At 45.4% G+C, this 19,474-nt stretch overlaps 1 protein-coding gene across 1 annotated transcript in view; it reads left to right on the top strand.

The window, feature by feature from the left end:
• Positions 1-7,875: 7,875 nt before the first annotated feature.
• LMCD1 (LIM and cysteine rich domains 1) overlaps positions 7,876-19,474 on the top strand; it is a 38,361-nt gene continuing 26,762 nt past the window's right edge. Inside the window, exons 1-4 of the mRNA XM_061551892.1 lie at positions 7,876-8,124; positions 10,992-11,074; positions 14,739-15,015; positions 17,478-17,723. Coding sequence (XP_061407876.1) covers positions 8,098-8,124; positions 10,992-11,074; positions 14,739-15,015; positions 17,478-17,723 — 633 coding nt within the window. The 5' untranslated portion in view covers positions 7,876-8,097. The remainder of the gene's footprint in view (positions 8,125-10,991; positions 11,075-14,738; positions 15,016-17,477; positions 17,724-19,474) is intronic.

The raw sequence follows: 19,474 nt of genomic DNA, 5'->3' as shown, positions 1-19,474 counted from the left end.
ATTGGGTTGACCAGTCGTCAGTGTTTTCAGCAGTCGCGTGAATAGGACATCAAAGTCCCCAATTACACACTGTAACAATCACCCACGCTTCATATTCGCCCTTTGAAAGAAGGCAATTTCTGAAAATATGACTTTACTATATATCCGTCGAGTGCTTGATTTATCAATAAAGGCTAAGCCGGCTTGGAGAAGAGATGATGAGTGTAAGGCAGGACTATCACAATAGTACAAATACCGCCTATCCACAATATTGCAATTCTCTATTATTGTTATACAATGAAGACAAAACAATGCGAGATGGATGTGTCATACCAAAGTGCTAATTCCCGGAACGGCTTTCTGGACGGACTATTCTGCCGGAAATTAAGCGCCGTGTCTGTTGGAAGGATGCGCAATTATTGATGATGAAGAAATATGTTCAGCCTGGGCGCTTACACACCATCTACTACGAATGAAGGTTATCATGACATAGCAAAAGCCGGTTGGTGCACCAGCAGCAGGAGCATGACAAGTCTAATGGAAAGCAACAAGGAGACATGCAAGACGTATACAGTGCGAGAGAAACACTGCGGGGGGATGGGGGGAAGTGATGCCTTGGCAAATATTGGCGAGTTATTTAAAGTGGAGAGGAGAGAAGACATGAGCCACAAAGGGCGCTTTTTAACGCCACCGCCTGAAATACACCCCAGGTTCACACGCACTCGGCACAATAAGACGACACAGAGACTGGGGCGCGCACAAGGTCAGACTTTTAGTGCCATGAGAACGCCGGTGGGTTTTTATGATTTGAAGCCAGCCGAAAAGGGATGTGCCGTTCCACTACGATTTATGTCAGATGTAAAGGCTTGATCTTGTAAAGAACCACGTGTTGGCTCACCGTCGCATCCATTCACCCCACAGTTTTAATGAGACTTTGAAAAACAACAATGTGGTGGTGCAATTCCCAAAATGTTATCTTTTCTAATAAGGACTTAATAATCAGGTTTCTATAGCTGTAAAACATTGTGTACTCCAGTCAATAACCCACACAATGGGTGGTAATAAAAGCTTAGTAAAACAATATAGCGCTCAAAGCTAATGTAAAACGTTGAGATCTAATCTTGACATACCAACCAGGCACTTTAGCCCACATAGCAACAATGTATCCTTGGCATATTTCCAATACATTCATTAAAATCTACTTTTACTAAACCTTTGTTCCAATTCATGGGAATCCACCAAATTAATTATACAATTGTAATAATAACATAAACAATATTGAGCCCTTTAATCAAATCCACTGCTGGACGAAGGCCTCCCCAATCCGTGGTGGTTTTGGGGGTTTGTTTGACCATACTTCACCTTGCTGGTCAGTACGAGTTGGTGAAGCGGGGGTGGGTGGGGAGGTAACGACGACAGGTTTAGATACCATTCAATCACTGATGTCCGTTCGCCTTGGGGAGGAGGATTCGAACTCAGGGGGCGAGATACAAGGCGCAGTCCAGACCACGCCTGTGGCCTTAGTCCCACACCCTTCATGCAGTTAAAACCGGTCTGGAATTTGCCTAGTTAAACAAATTCTGCTGACAAAACACTGATCCAGAAGTCATAGAGGCTTGCTCGCAATATGTATATAGTTATACTGGTAGGAACCTCCTGGTTACACCAGCCCACAGGGGATTATTGTGTCCGTCCGTCGTGCATCCAAAAAATGGGAGGGTGGGGCTGGGTGGAGAGGGGTGGGAGGGAGGGGCTGGGTGGGGAGGGGAGGGTGGGGAGGGAGGGTGGGTGGGGAGGGGCTGGGTGGGGAGGGTGGGGAGGGGCTGGGTGGAGAGGGTTGGGCTGGGTGGGGGGTGGGAAGGGTGGGGCTGGGTGGGTAGGGGCTGGTCACCCCGTGGTGCCCTTATAAAACTCAAAGTTTAACCTACTCACGCCGGCTTGTGCCCACCCTTACAGTCGGGCATATTTGCGGAATACACCACGCCGCCGTTGACCCTGGCCATTAACCGAACAACCCAACGTTCCTACCAGCTCCCTCCGCAGGAATGTGTTATCTACGTGGCTACACGGAATACGTATGTACGCCTTTTGGCGTCCTATGGTCTAACACCGTTTGAGACGAGGCTCAAAAGAAAGCTGTCTCTGGTGTGGACCACTCAGTTTCAAAGACAATGCATATATTATCAGAGTATGTTTTCTGTTTGCATTCTGGCCACAAGTATTGTGGTTAATGCAGACATGACTCGTTGTAAAAGGTTTATTTGTTGCCAGAAAAAAAGGGTGGGGGGGAAACCTATTCTCGGAATACGTATGATTAGTTTTTAATGTACTTCCTGCCACTGCTTAATTTCTCACTCGATTTTTTCCAGAACGTGTAGTTTGGCTGGATTTTTTGAGTCCGGACTATCGGCATGAGGCACTAAATCTACCACTAGAGTAGAGAGAGAGAGAAAAAAACCTCGGATATCTATAATATTATATTATTATTCTCAATATTACTATAATCCTAAGAACAGATTTTGTAAAAATTAGGGGAAAGATGGCAAAACAATTCTCGGAACAGCGCTACGGACTCTCCCGGATGAGATTAAACCCTGCTGACTGCTGCTGCTGTTGTTGTTGTTATTGCCTTCTTGAAAGCATTGTCTCGTTCAGGGTTCGGCAAAGCTGTGCCTTCGGAAGTGCAAGGAGGTGGCTTTTTGGCTTCTCCCCCACGCCCCTGGCGCCCCCTTGCGGGCAGCGCGTTTTAAATAAATAAAAATTAAAAACGTAAATCTCAAACAATCTCACGAAACGATATTTTGTTAAATATGGCAGGGGAATGGGTCACTGTGGAATGTCTTGGTGGCAACAAAATGTACAACTAAGGGGAGGGGAGGGGATTTAAATCAATGCAATTCAATCACCTACTTTGTTTATTAAGTCTGAACTTGTAATTATCTGTATACCTGCTGTGTTTGTGTACAAGTAGCTCTGTGTGTGATGCGTGCGATGCGGTGTGTGTGTGATACGGCGTGTGTGTGTGATGCGGTGTGTGTGTGATGCGGCGTGTGTGTGATGCGGCGTGCGTGTGTGTGATGCGTGTGTGCGATGCGGTGTGTGTGATGCGGTGTGTGTCTGTGATGCGGGTGTGTGTGATGCGGTGTGTGTGTGTGATGCGGTGTGTGATGCCGCTCTCGAACTATTTTTGTCAAAGACAAAAAACAAAATAATGGCTCTTCTTCTTCTTTTAAATGCTTCCGACTCCTGCTCTCGTCTATCATCTATCGAGTGTAGTCTACATCATTGTTCTCCTCTGCGGCGTGCTAAAGTTCAGTGCTTGTCAGTACCACTCATCAACACCGGGGGGCAGTGGTGAACCTCCTACACAGCCAGCAGACAATTCAAAGTACAGCATTACATATTATACTGGTAGGAACCTCCTGGTTACACCAGCCCACAGGGGATTATTGTGTCCGTCCGTCCGTCGTGCAGGGAGGGGCTGGGTGGGGAGGGTGGGGAGGGGCTGGGTGGGGAGGGTGGGGAGGGGCTGGGTGGAGAGGGAGGGGAGGGTGGGGAGAGGCTGGGTGGGGAGGGGCTGGTCACCCCGTGGTGCCCTTATAAAACTCAACGTTTAACCTACTCACGCCGGCTTGTACCCGCCCTCACAGTCGGGCATATTTGCGGAATAGACCACGCCGCCGTTGACCCTGCAGGCCGTTGACCGAGCAACCCAACGTTACTACCAGCTCCCTCTGCAGGAATGTGTTTTGGGTCTTTCGGTAAAGTCACGTAGATATTTTCAAAGATATAAAAATAAAGTCATCAGGATGACGATCGCTTGTGTTGTGATCGAAACGTTGTAGTTTTTTGTTTACTTTATTTTTTATATCTTTGAACCTATCTACGTGACTTTACCGAAATACCCAAAGAATATGAATTCCTGCAGTCACGAAAGCTTTGAGTACACTTAGAACATGTCGTGAGGTGGATTGTCCACTTGCAAATCGCACCTCCCACTCGCACGGTCGGCTACGTACGGTGGGATAGAAGTTAAACTTACCTACATGCAAGGCGACGTATTTGTAAAATACTGCATCTAATAGAGCAGGAATACATTGCAGCATTGAGAATGCAGCAATGGCTCCTATTAAAGCTTTGTTTCATTTGAAGACAACAAAGTTCCTTTTGTAGGACAACTGAAAAATTATCGAGGCTCTCCTGCGGTCGGCAATCAACTCAATCAGCCTAAATGTGTTCCGGTGTAACAAGTAAGAATACGAGCCTGGCTATTATATGCGTTTTTCGTTTTATTTTATTGATTTTGGTTTCAGAATTGTACCCCAAATTTTCTTTCTCAGGCTCCTCTTCTGTAAAAAAAACTTTGGGCAGTTAAATTCCTCCATACTCTTTGGTTTTTTCGGTTAAGTCACGTAGGTAAAAAATATAAAATAAATTAAAATGAAAACAAATCAAATTAAATCACGACGTTTCGGAAGCAACACAAGCAACCGTCATCAGGTGTTGACTGCTCTAGCAAAAATTACTGAGGCGTCTGAAGAGAGTTATTACGAGACAACGTGTTTATATAACACGTAGTAGGGCTTTCGCGGCCGATATGATCCATAATAGGGTTTTTTGGGTTATATCGTGTAAATATATGAATGTGTAATTAAACCCACCACCACCTGACACAGCCAACTAGTAAGGGTTGTCACGTCAACAGAACGTGGCCAATTCGTCACTAGTACAGCACTAGTGTGGAGTGGACTGTATAGTGTAGTGTATAGTAGTATAGTGTAGTATATAGTGTAGTGTATAGTGGAGTGTATTGTAGTGTATAGTGTAGTATACTAGTACAGCACACCGGTGTTATTGGAGAGCCAAGCCACAACATTTACAACCTGAGCACGACGTTTCGCCAGTAATTATAACTAGCTTCATCAGGCGACAGCCAGGTTTGTGGAGAAGTCCACCTGTTTCGTTCCTTATAAGGACACATTTATATAAGTTATTTAACTTGAAATGGTAACCGGGCCCTGTAATGCTTTTCCAGGTGGAACAAACCTACCCACAATGCAATATGACGTGACACCAATATTCTATGATTTTACTATTATTACAAATGCATGTATTTAGTTGTAATACTGTTTGATTGTTAAGGGGTTTGTTTTTTAATAGCTATCAGATCATTATTTACAGGCATACAGTATGTAAAAGCTGGTCTTTTCGGAAAAAAAGTTGTTTTCATTCTCATCAGACCCCATAGTGTTAAGGGCAGGCCCCAACTCTAATTTCTATAGCCTATTAATGAGCCATTGCCTGTAACGTCACCAATTAAAGTTTTTTTTTAAGGCAGTGTCATTGAAGACTGTTGAGCTTTTTTCTCGTTATTACTTTAACGGGTGGCAACCGAGGATTGTCAGGTATTAGTAGGGGCGGCGTGGATGGGTGGCCAGGTGATGTTGTAGTACTGAGTGTCACTCGTATGGGGTTTCTCTGTATTCTAATGTGTTTTATAATTGCATCCAACACATCAAGCACTAAAAACGGAATTGGACAACATTCCTTATGCAAAACTGTCCTAAAAGAGTCTTGAGACTCAGCGATGCTTTCCTAAATATTGGCATTTAAATATTCTACACAGCTGATTTGTCATCACTAACTCGCCGATCTATTATTCCTTGTGAGTTGTAGTATGTTAACGTTGTTTCATATAATTTATCAATCTCGTCAGATCTCGCAAGCTAAGCAGTTTCGAGCCCGGACCGCTCTCGGTTGGCGGCTACGTTGTGTGCAGTAGAGGGGATTGTGGAAACATCCATTGTCCTGCGCAGTTATTTTATGATCCTACTGCTATGCTCCTCACTTGCATTAAGCTGCACTGGCCAACGTGGTGAAGTATGGTGGGGGAAAAAACTCTCCCAAACGACCCCGCATGATTTGGAGAGCCCTTTATCCGACAATAGAATCACTTGGGGCTGCACGTGTATTGTTTTAAACATATCCACAATTCAGCTATGGGCCACAGCAAATACAAAGAAAAGTTCACACGTATAGCCTTAACAGACTGTTGGGGCAAGTGCTTGTTAGCGAGCTCCTATGAAGGCCAACACAGCACACGAGGGGGTGGGCGATGTTTACTACACACAGCACCAGGTATTCATTTGAGGCTGAGTCAACCTCGGGGAGGCCCAGGACCGGTTGAGATCATCGCCACTGGTATTAGCGGTGAGCGGGAATCGAACTCGGTTCGCCGGGTTCGTAGCGCAGCGCGTTAATCGCTCCAATACCGCTCCATCCACAGCGCACGCACTCGCACACACAGATTACATGCCCAAGAACGTACGTGTAGCGATGAGTTATCATCATTGCCTTGTACGAAGGAGGGCATGAGTTCGATCCCGACCCTGACGACGCCTGTTGTATATTTAGAGTTCGCGTGATCTCTCTCTCTCTCTCCGTGGTGGTTGTATGAATTTTTCTCCAGGTTCCTCCGGTTTTGCTCTGCATATTTAGAAACATGCGCCGAGATTATTCAGCTACTTAAAATTCTTACATGTGATCATATAAGCCACTTAGATGAGCTATATTGTGAAAAAGAGGTAATAGCTCAGTTCACTTTACTTGGTAAAAAAAACAGTAAACATTTTTAAACGTTGCTTGCTAAGCCGTATAATTAAATATAATCCATGAGATAATGTCACGGCTAATATAGATATCAATAATTTTCCATCACAATGGGCAATTTAAGCAAGCCTCACTCAAAGGTGTCTTTGGTTAAACTCAGGTTGAAGGACTAAATGATATTGTATCTTGATGTGCAGAAACAAACTGAGGACTGTCCACCTGAGTTTGAAGCCCTGCCACGGCTAACATCAGGGGTGCAGTATGGAACGTGAAGAAAAAAAACCCATAGTCGACATGGCATTGATTGGCCTTCATTCATTGGTGGATTGGGAATGAGTGGAATGCATCATTATAAATGAATCATTTAAGGGCTACATAACATTGTAAATAAATACACACACAGAAAACGTAATACCCACATTCCAACTCCCAACACGAACCGAGTGAAATATTTCATGACTCAAATCAGTGCCGGATTAAGCTAGTGCGGGGCCTGTAGCATATGTTGTTATAAAGGAGCCATAAATAAATAAATAAAACACGTAAATATTTTACAAAAATTACGTTTATTGTAAAGTAATTGTTTTTTTCCATATGCTATACAGCCAGATAATACGACAAATCGCTAACCTTAAACACCCAGTCGTTCATAAAAGTTGAAGGCGGTATAGTACTATAGTAATAGAGCAAGTGCAGAATCGCTGAACCGGAATTGATAGCTTGAAAGCATTTAGCGCGGGGCCCTTGAAAGTGCGGGGCCCGTAGCATGTGTAGCTATCTTCTTGGTTCTTTCGGTAAAGTCACGCAGAATGGGAATAATAAAATAATAAAAATAAAACATAATAAGATAATTCTCACGACGTTTCGGCCACAACGCAAGCAGCCGTCTTCAGGTGAAGAACAGGTCTGTCAGAAAGACAGCGTCTGAATGAACACCACCAGGCTTGGCTTGCTTTGTGGCCAAAACGTCGTGAGAATGATCTTATTATGTTTTCTTTTTATTATTTTATTATTTCCATTCTACGTGACTTTACTGAAAGAACAAAGAAGATGAATCCCTGTAGTCACAAAAGCTTTAAATTATGTGTAGCTACTTTTACTACAAAGGATCATCCGGCACTGACTCACATCCATTCGTTCGCTCGTTGTTGAACGTGGCCCAAATCTCGCAATGGGCTGCCCCTCTTGCAAACGGGAAACCACTCCCACAGTTAGCGCTGGGCAGCCCATTCGCTCTGAGAACAGAGGCAGCACAAGGGGGTGAGGAGTGGGGGGCCAGAACTGACATCTCATTCCTGCAGCAACCTCGCAAGCAGCGGCAGCAGCAGCAGAAGTGTGGCTCAGTCTATACTCGCCTAACAAGAGTTCCAACAATCCATCTCAGCTCTGTGCCTCTGTCCCTTGTGTCAAGTAGTGTGACCTGTCAGTGAAGAGACTCTGATTTTTCACGAGCTGTGCCACAGCTTCTGTTGAATTCATTCATCAGCTACCGTTTGTATTCACGTTCCAATGGAGTTAGAGTCTCAAATGCACAAGGTATGAGTGCTAATGACATCTGTGTATTAAGAAGGAACAAGATCCGTGTTGTTTTAACGAGTGATGATGCTAAGTGAGACTATGTTAATGCTGTTGTAAGTTACCATGTGTTTGTAATGCCTTACATGACGGTTGGTTTGTAATTTACATTTCATACGATGTGTGTTCACCAAAGTTTTGACTCTCATTTACAGCAGTACGTGTTTTGAAGCAGGTTACTTGCATTGTACACACATTATGTGCTGTGTTGCCTTGCTGTAGTTTGGTCCGAGTCATATTTAACAGCACTGCCGACCGAGATCGTAAAGCGTAGTAGTTACACTATGTAACACGATTTTTGTACATGGGTAGTAAGTGTTATTTTTTAATTGCTTATGCCTAAAAAGTATAGAAAATGACTATTATTCTCCACAAACGTTGCTTTTGTGACCAGGACTTTACGTGAAGGAATGACACAGATGCACACGTTTTCTCATTGAAAATGGGTACATTTCAAAATATCACTGTCCTGGTCACAAAAGCAAAGTTTGTGGTGAATAATAGTCATTTTCTGTACTGTTGAGGCATAAGCAATTAGAAAATAACACTTACTACCCAGGGACAAATGTGTTGTTGTTACACAGTGTAATACTGCTTCCTGTAACGCACAGTAGTAATACTGTTACATATTTGCATTCATAACAGCATAAATGCCATGCTATGCTCACTGGTTTACATGCATGTGATGGTCAAATGACAGCGCGTGTTTTATTTCAACAGTACAAACCCCCTATAATTGTAATGATGATGTTGATGATGGTGATCATGTTGACAGCGATGTTGACTCTATGTTGGCAGTGCTAATGGCGTTCGTCGCTTTGGAGATAGTTAAATTGGCTTTGGGATGTAACAATAAAAATAAGAGATCATTGTCCAAAAAGTAACGGACAACGTGAATAATGAACTATGTTATCTCTCCGTTGAGTCCAATCATCTCACGTGTTGTTACCACTCCACTTGGATAGTGACGTATTTATTTATCTTGATGTTTATTGTAAGGTCTATGGCCCATGATGACATTTTGATGGGTTGACCATTACATACTGGCCTTGTGCCTGTCCAAGGACGGGCGTATTGTAGTAAATCTGAAACGTGCAAACGAAAAGCAGACTGAGACGTGATATTCATTGCATCAATTCGTGTGCAATTTGTTAGGACGCGGTGACACAGACCTATTTCATTTTAAGGTTATAATCCGTTGATCATCGTGACGTCCTTTTTACTTTGATGTCTCAACAGCGTGACGGAGATCACGTGACGTGAGGGTTCTGCCTTTGTAGTGAGGGTTGTGAGTTGACGCCGAGTAGGGGGGAGGAGCCCCCCCCCCCCCATGTGGAGTGACGTCACCCGCTTATGATGATGAATGAGGGGTGGGGGGGTGTCCATTTGGAAGACGTCACCTGTCCATGAATATTAATGACGGGGGATGGTCGACGTGGAGTGACGTCACGAGCGTTAAGGACATTCCTGGGTGATTATAGTAGCTATTATCATATTGCTGGACAGTATTTTACTTTTGATGGCCACAGAAAACGACATTGAGGGTGGAGTGGTGGTGCAGCAGTTAGCGCATTTTGCTTTGACACCTGAGTTTGTTTCCCCAACTACGGCTAACATCAATCAGTCACGGGGGATTGCTTGAATCGGTTCTGGGCATCTCCTTTTACCCGACCTTCGCTGACCAGTCGAAGAGCCACCACGACACGCGAGAGCTTTTAATCCAGCAGTAGGTTGACAAAGGGCTGCAAAATGTTGAATGGATTTTGTTTTACAAATTTTTGCTTCAAAAGCTCTACCACCTTAAGTGGTACCAATGTCTCGTCTTGCTCACCGACTAATTGTCGTTAATGAACCAATGAAGGTGAGGCCATTAACCCAGACCAGATATTCCACTTATTGGTATCGCCTGAGGTGGCGTAACTTTAGTGGCTCTAATTTGGGGCCGTCCATAAATGACGTCACGCACCTAGGGGGGGAGGGTCAGACATTTGTGACGATGTGTGATGAGGGGGGGGGGGGGTTGAGAAATGTGACGTCACATCAAAATGCAACTGTCAATAAATATGGACAACACGTTCTACTTAATTAAATAGACTTTTTAATAAATGTTTTCTCCTACAGCATCAGAGTGCAGCGCCACATTAAATACGCACTACAATGACAATAGTTTAAAGCAATTTGAAGCATGTTTTTTTTTTTTGGGGGGGGGCAGACCTTTGTGACGTCATATTTGAGGGGGGTCTGACTTTTTATGACGCCGTGTGACGAAGGGGGGGGGGGGGTCAAATGTCGTCCAAAATCGCGTGACGTCATTTATGGACGGCCCCTTCTTGATGTGGCCCACAACAGTGAATTGTGCGATAACCATTTTAAATGAGTTGGGTTAGCCATATAAATGCTCCCTTAGGCGGTACCAATATCCGGTCTGGCAACATAGACTCCGTCCTTTGATTGAACCATTTGAATATAGCGGCGGTGGTAACGGTTGTACGGTCATTAGTGCCATGTGCTCTGAACTCAGCCACCCGAGTTCGATCCCCAGCCATGGCTAGCATCAGTGGCAAAACCTGAACCAGCCCTGACAACCTCCCCCCCCCCCCACTGCCTTCACCCATTCACCAACTTGCACTGAGCAGCGTGGTGAAGTATGGTGAAGTAACCCTCCGTGACCTGCACGGCCTGGGGAGGTCCTAATCCAGCGGTGGTTTGATACAGGGTTGCTCGTTGTCGTCATTATTGGAGACGGTGATGATGGTGATGACGGTGATGATGGTGATGATGGTGATGATGGTGATGATGGTGATGATGTTGAAACTCTGTTGTTACAGATGACCCTGTCTGGAGGGCCTGCTCACCAGCCGTGCATGAAGTGTCAGGAGAACTGCTCGGGCTTTGAGCTCCACGCTTGGAGGTGATTGCAGCTCAATAGGCAATAGCAGCTCAATAGACAATAGCAGCTCAATAGGCAATAGCAGCTCAATAGGCAATAGCAGCTCAATAGGCAATAGCAGCTCAATAGGCAATAGTAGCTCAATAGGTAATAGCAGCTCAATAGGCAATAGCAGCTCAATAGGCAATAGCAGCTCAATAGGTAATAGCAGCTCAATAGGCAATAGCAGCTCAATAGGCAATAGCAGCTCAATAGGCAATAGCAGCTCAATAGGCAATAGCAGCTCAATAGGCAATAGCAGCTCAATAGGCAATAGCAGCTCAATAGGCAATAGCAGCTCAATAGGCAATAGCAGCTCAATAGGCAATAGCAGCTCAATAGGCAATATCAGCTCAATAGGCAATAGCAGCTCAATAGGCAATAGCAGCTCAATAGGCAATAGCAGCTCAATAGGCAATAGCAGCTCAATAGGCAATAGCAGCTCAATAGGCAATAGCAGCTCAATAGGCAATAGCAGCTCAATAGGCAATAGCAGCTCAATAGGCAATAGCAGCTCACTAGGCAATAGCAGCTCAATAGGCAATATACTCTTTGGGTTTTTCGGTAAAGTCAGGTGGGGACAAGGACGCTCGTGTTGCGCCCGAAACGTCGTGATTTAATTTATTTATTTAAAAAATTACCCACGTGACTTTACCGAAAAAAACAAAGAGTATGAATCTTTGCAGTCACGAAAACTTCAAATCTAGAATCAATAAGCAATAACAGCTCAATTGGCAATATGAGCTCAATAGGCACTGGAAGCTGAATGGTAGAGCAGAGCTAAATGAAACAGCTCAACAGGTAAACACAGCTCAGTAGGCAATAGCAGCTCAGTAAGTGATAGCTCAATAGAGCGGCTCAGTCGGTAATATCCCATCATTAGTGAATTGCATTTGAAATGACGTGCGGTTTCGCCTGCATATTTTCCACTTTGCACAGAGGCTAAACACAATTTTATACAAGGAGCACACAAACGCATTGCATCTGCAATCATTTGCGGTTTGTAAAATTAAATGTCAATTTTTTTTGTAACAAAAATGGCATTATTGCAATGCGATTTAAATTCAGTTCTACGTGACGGCAGATGCAGTAGGTGCCCATGGTTGCATTTCCTCATTGTTCAACCCGTTTCTACAAACGAAAGCGATAGCACACGTTGACAATCATATTCACCGCACCGATGTGTGATTGTGCCTACGAATAGTAGACTCTTTATACGTAGATGTCCAGCCTGTGCTTATTTAAAGGGCCATAGCATTGTGTCAACAAACATCTGTGGATGTTTCTAAAGCTTTTCTGCTGAAAACACATTTCTCTTTATTTCCAATTTGAAGTTGGACGAGTGCCAGGTGGTCTTATTTTACTTAATCCAGGAAGGATGTTAAATAATTAGATTTTTATCAAAGCGGGGGTAAAGATTGTATAAATACAAAAGCACTGTACGGTTTCCTCTTCAGGAAGATAATAAGGCCAGATGTTACGTCTGCATTAAAATCGAGTCCCTTTTGAAAATATATTGGGATGATGTGTTTGGCACGACGGCTTTGCGACCTCCACTAAAGAGAAGATCAAATTATTTGGAGAATGTTTTTTGGTAGCAATGCAATAATAAGTCATATTTAAAAATAATTTTTTAAAACACGCTTTAATGAAATGCACCCTACTCATAATGGCAGGACTCCAGGAAGTGGCCGCAAAGCTTGCCATAGCGTAAGGGGCAGTGGTGATTTTGAGTTTGGACAATTAGACCCAAGCCGAATCATAACATATAAAAAATTATGTTTAAAAATTATGTTTTTATTTTTTATGATAGGATATAGTATTGTCATCAGTATGACATAGCTATACCAAGTTTGCAGTCGATACCATATTGGGAAGTGGGTTAAAATTGAGTTACACGATTTGAGGATACGGCAACGACAACAACAGACAGAGTGAGTTAAATGAAAGCGTGCAATAATAATAACAAAATGGTCAAAGTAATTTTAATTAAACTGCAGCGCATGAATTGCACTTTCCACTCTGGGACTATAGAGAGGACGTCTCGCTCGGCAATGCGGCATTGCCGGTGTTGTGTCATTGCCGGCGTTGTGTCATTGCCGCATGGTGAGTGAAGGCGACGTCTTGGAGAGGCCTTCACCCAGTAGTGGATTGATCCATGGCTGAATGGTATTTTAGACTACGACATTAAATGTAAAAATTCATTTGGTGTACTGTGTTAGTATTTGAGGGCTATAAATATAATGCTACAATAACAATTTCCAAACTTAGAAAGTGGAATTGCTTGTTTATTCCATCTAAAACTATGTTGTGAATGTAGCTGCATGACGCATTACCATTTTTTTTTAGTGTGGTCCAATGCGCAGACAACTTACGTCAGCAGGCAAACTTGTTCCACAAGTGAATCGTGAGGTTAGTCACGTCGTCCGCACAACGCCCGTGTTGTTGGACAGTTATAAAAAAACTATGACAACCTTCCGGTGACGCTGGGAAATTTTAAATAGACTCTTAAGTCCAGCGCTTCATTTCAACTAAAACAGCCTGGGATTTTGTGCCGGAAATTAATTTCACACGGCATATGATTGTCCTTATTCCAGTAAGACCTCTTCCATACCAGCCTAGCAGAGCGTGCAGTAAAATCTCGATTGGTCCACGTCTTGGCTACCAAAGGAAGGCAGCTTTCAAGATGACACAACTATTCAGCACCGCCATTCACGCCGCTGCCTAATTATAAACCAGACATGTAACGAATGAGCCTCCCCTGATGACAAAAGTCATCCTCAACCCAATGCTGGCACCACCAACCATCACTGTCCCTGTCATGTACTGCACATGGACAGACATTTTTTTTATAAATCCACTGGTGGATGAGGGCCTCCCCACGCCTTGTCGATCGTGGGGGTTATTTCACCATACTTCACCCGGTTGATCAGTGAACAGTGAATTGCGCCGTGAACCCAGCAGACACGAGTTTGAATCCCGCGGCAAATCCACGGCTTACATCAGAGGCGATGATCTGACACCGGTGCTGGGTCTCACCCAGGTTAATTCAGCCATAAATGGGTACCTAGGTGGAGCATGCAAACATCGACACCAGGAAGACAAATGCGGCCGTGCGTGGTTGCTGGCAACACGGTCCCCCCTTGTGTACCGTGATGGCCGTCACAGCTGGTCGCCCAACAAGCTTTCGCTATCAATATTACCCATAATAATAGTTTTTTTGGGGGTTGGATTGCTTCAATATAAATGTGTCGTTAAACCCGCCATCACCGGACGCAGCCAACGAGTAAAGGTTCGTCACGTCAACCAAAACGTGCCGATTCGTTCCTAGCAAACAGCACACCGGCGCGTCGGAGGGCAAACCCTCGATCTCGCGATCTAACCCCCCCCCCCAAAAAAAAACCTCTATTAGGATAAAAAAAAACTCTATTAGGTTAAAAAAAACTCTTAGGATTAAAAAAAAACTCTAGTAGGGTTAAAAAAACTCTATTAGGGTAAAAAAAAACTCTAATAGGGTTAAAAAAAACTGTATTAGGGTTTAAAAAAACTCTATTAGGGTTAAAAAAAACTCTGTTGGAGAGTCAAACCCGTATGGGCTAACACGGCGGCTTCGCTGTCTTTGCCCGCGTGCGTGCGCGCGGTACAGAAAGGCGTGCGCCCGCTGTTGGTGCGGCCCCGAGGAGCACAGAGTGGACAGCGACGTCGCCGAGGACCAGCGGCTCGGCTGGCTGCTCGCCGGCTCGCGTCACGCGCACATGGCGGCCAGGAGGAAGGCGGACGCCGTGGGGGGCACCGAGGGGGCCATTCGCTACGTCTACAAGCGCCACCGCATGATCATCACGCGGCCGCTCACCTCGCGCAAGGACCCCACCTTCGAGAGCCTGGCGTACGAGTGGGTTCCACCCGGAGTGAGCCAGGCGCTGGTCAGTGATCGTCCGGCGGGTGGTGCGGGGTGGCGGGTGGTGGTGGCCGTGCTGTGGTCTCGGTCCGGCTTGTTGGGCTGAGCTGGGCATGGTGGACGCAAAATAGCATCTGTGCATGACGCCTTTTGGTGTCATCTGGTCCAACACCATGTGAGACTAGGCTCTAAGAAAAGCTGTCTCGGGTGTGGACCAATCAATTTCAAGGACAGTGCATATGTTATCAGAGTTGTGTTTTTTGTTTGCATTCCGACCGCAGGTATTGTGGTCAATGCAAACATGACTCCTTGTAAAAAAAGGTGTCAGTTTTGTTGCCAGATAAAAGGGTTAAAAACCAATTATCAGAGCTTTACAGCTCGACGGATTTCCTCAAGAGTAAATAAATATTCTTCACGTTTAAGGCTGCCACCCCTTTTTGTTGTATGTTATTATTATCAGGGCTTACGATGAGCTGGAGCTCTCCATGGCTGAAGTCCAAATGAATATTTATGGGGTAATGGAATTGATGGGATGAGGAGATGGTTGGGGGCAGTTTGAGGGACTCGTAAAACATTCAAATGAAAGAATTAAGGCTGGCTATTATATAGTTCTCGGTACGCCCTGCTCTTGAATTTTCCAGCTGATACCATGGCTGGTGGAGCCAGAGCTGCTGGATAATGGAGACTAGTTTATGTGTTGTAGTCATGGAAGTTACTTGACTATAATTCATCACACTGGGCAATTTACATTGGTGAAGGGAACACATTTTTTTTAGGTTTTTTCGGTAAAGTCACGTAGGTAAAAATTTAAATTTAAATTAGTAAAAGTAAAATAAATATAAAATAAAAATCACGACGTTTCGGAGGCAACACAAGCTTCCGTCTTCAGGTGGAACCGTCACAGCACGATTGACGAAAAAACCTAAGAATATTAATCCTTGCAGGCACGAAAGCTTCAAATCTAGAAGGAACACATTTTGTCTCATCACTCAACAGGTATCTGAATGTGTTAGGTACCACTATTTAGATGTAGTTACTCAAGTATTCAAGGCTCTCCATGTGTTTTTTCACCACATCAAGGCAGTGAGTGCCCCATTGAAGAAGTGTATTTTCATCACCATCATCATCAGCCAAGATTAATCCACAGCTGGATGAATGCCTCCCCAAGCTGTTGCAATTTTTTGCGGTTTCTGCGATGTAACATTCCTTGTGCCAAAAGGCAACTCGAATGGCATTTATTTTTTATTTTTAGAAGCGTGTTTTTTGGCATTTTTTTCCACCGGTTATGTTTTCAATAGTATTTAGGCATCCTTCCACGACAGTCGACCTCCCTCTGCATGTGTGCATGTTTACGTGTTTTGTGCACGAGCACGTTGGGGAGTGGAGGCGCAGTGGTTAGCAAACTCAACTATGGATCCAGCGATTCCGAGTTCAATCCCCAGCCACAGCTAACATTAGTGGCAAGTTGATATCTGAACCGGTCCTGGGCCTCTCCTAGGTCAACTAAACCTTAATGAATTGCCTGGTGCGGTATGTAAACATCAGCGCTGGGGATGCAGAGGCAGCTGGGTGTGATACTGACCACAGCAACCCCAGGTGTGCTTATTCTGGTCTTTAAAAGACATTGGCCCAAATCCTTCATGTTGTCTCTTTAGTTCACCTTAGAAATTCTACATCATGGGGAGAATAAGAACGCTTCACAATACGGGAAGAGGGTAGAACCACACGTACATGTTGAGCAGTGTATTATTATTATTATGCAACTGATAAAAACCGGGAATTTAAATGCCCCGGGACAGCTACCTCAAAAAGATGATCATGGGGGGTTGGGCTACGTAAGGGACTACATGAAATGAAGTTAAAATTGAATCGAGTCGGTGCTCACGATCAGCGCTTATCTCAACCAGGGCCGGATTCATCCAGAGGCCTCTTATTTTGTAGGCCTCCTTACCATGTTGAAGTAACATATTAGTGATGACGGTAGCGCACCCATCAGAATTAATATACGACGACATAATTCGTGACTTTGCCACGGCTTGAAGCTCGGAAGGAAAAAAACGTGTTGAAAGAAATAAGTGTGGCAAGTGATTTATGTTTGATTAATTGACCTTGAGTCGAATACATTTGTAAATGTTACATAGGTAAATCATACATGTCAACACCTTATCGGTGCCTACCTTATTACAGATCAATTCAGACCTTATTGGTCACCCCGTGCCCTCATAAATCTCAGCGTTCATCCTACAAAGTCCCATCACAAGGGAGAAACACAAACAAATAGACAAATGTTTTGCCCGTATCTAAACGGCTGTTCGCCGTATGGACCTGAAAACTCAATTTCCCTGTACTTTAATAAGATTAAACTGCATGGGTTGACAGGTAAGGTAAATACATTTGATTATTTAGTTGTTTTTTTTACGGTATGTAATACATACTTAGGTTAACGCTTTAGTGGGGTGGGGTTGGGAATCCTCCATCTCTGTGCAGGCGGTGGGCTTCATGAGTGCATTGCCAGACGACAAGCAGCCGGTGGCGGGCACCGAGGGTGAGCGCTACCGCCAGAGGCAGCTGTGCCGCCAGCTGCCGCCCCACGACCGCGACCCGTCGCTCTGCCACGACCTCTCGCCCGCCGAGGTCCGCGCCGCGGCCGAGTTCGCTCGGCGGTGCGCGGCCGAGACGCTGGCGGTCGGCACCGTGTGCCGGCCCAAGGACTTCATCGCGCAACTGCAGCAGGTGCGGTGGGGGGGATCGCACGTTGTGTGAGGCTTGTGTTGTCTTTCACCCCCTCCGCCGCCGCCCGCGCACCTCCGACTTGCACGGTTGGCTACGTACGCTGCGAAAGACGTTCAACGCACGTACGTGCATTAAACGCACGTACGTGCATTCGACGTACGCGCACTCAACGTACGTACGTACATTCAACGTAGGTACGCACGTACATGCAAAGCGGGAAGGACTGTTTGCCGAGCGACCCTGTAACCCCTGCACCAGCTTCCTTTAGGATGCGGCGTATGGTCAGTAGAAGTGTTGTGTGTGGGAGGAGCGGTAGTGTAGCGGTTAGCGCGCTGCGCTATGAATCTGGCGAACCGAGCTCGATTCCCGCTCACGGCCAACACCGGTGACGATTATCTGAACTGGTCATGGGCCTCCTCCCCTAGGTCGACTCAGCCTCAAATGAGTACCCGGTGTGGTAACATTACCACTGGGAAGACAAAAAGGGCCCGACGTGGTATTGGCCACCCACCCCCTTGTGTGCCGTGCCAGCCCTTATTGGTGCTCGCTTACAGCACTTGCCCCAACAGTCTGTTCCGGCGATATGGGGGATCTTTGTCTCTGTTTTTTGTGTGGGAGGCTACGATGACAGTGATATTCACCGCTTAGGAGGTGAACTTGTGTGGTCCCAGACCTGGTCCTGCTTGGGACCGTCTTCTCTTGCAGGGGATAGGAAGCTGTATTTAACAACGGCGACAATTTCAATTTGTACAGCATCTAAATGCAATTGGCGAATGTTGCCTGTGTTGTAATGGTTAGCACACTGGACTTGCAATTCAGAGGTAAAGTTAAATAAAGAAATACAATTTATTCTTATTTTACAAAGTTAGGCCCACTGAGCTATGTAGCTCTTTTTCAGAAGCGACCTGGCCACAAATGATAGCTCAACGAAGTGGCTTATCGCGTGCAACTTCGTAGCGGCCAAATACTCAAAACGCATGTTTCTAAACGTCGAGTGAAAAACCGAAGGACCCGAAAAAAAATCGGCGCAACCACGGTGAGGACATGCACACTCCAAATATACAGCAGCAGGCGTCAGGGTCAGGATCTAACCCACAACCGCCTGCATACCAGGCGAGGGAGTTAACATCTCACCACCAGGTTGCCGGCTCGACCTATCAGCATGGCAATTGAAACAATGGGGCAGGTTTCTTGACTCTATCTACCTAACAGTATAAATCCTACACCACAGACCTTTGGCCAGTGGGACAAACACCTTCTTGGGGTCCCTCTAGTGGAGGCCCTTCTACCAACAGTGGCATGAACATGTAATTGCAGGGCTGCACCTTTAACTACCGAAACCCAATCCCATCTCAAGATGCTTTACAAGAGGGGCCGGGGGGGAGGAGTGTTGGAGCGTGGGGCTCAACACCAATGATGATAATGGGCCCCAGAGAGAGCCGGGGGCAGCCGGGGGCAGCCGGGGGCAGCCAGGGCAGCACCAACGCGTCCCAGGGCATCCACATCAGGCCGTGGGACCCTTAACGTACAAAGTCTCAGATTTGACGGTTGAGCGTGCAGCGCATGTGTGCGTCCTCGCTTCATTCTGTCCAAGGAGGCAACCTTTCCATGTGCGTCTGTCTGTCCATGTGTCTCCGTGACACACTGAACTCTTTCCTGTGCGTTTTATCGTATGAAAACACGAGCTACAATTAAGCCTTTGACGTAATGTGTGCTTCCCACAGAAATGCTTTACTTGTATGACCAGATGT

Source organism: Lethenteron reissneri, chromosome 15 (genome assembly GCF_015708825.2).
Source record: "Lethenteron reissneri isolate LAM-NWPU_2019-01 chromosome 15, ASM1570882v1, whole genome shotgun sequence".
NCBI lineage: Eukaryota > Metazoa > Chordata > Hyperoartia > Petromyzontiformes > Petromyzontidae > Lethenteron > Lethenteron reissneri.
This window is presented reverse-complemented; position numbering and strand designations above follow the sequence as displayed.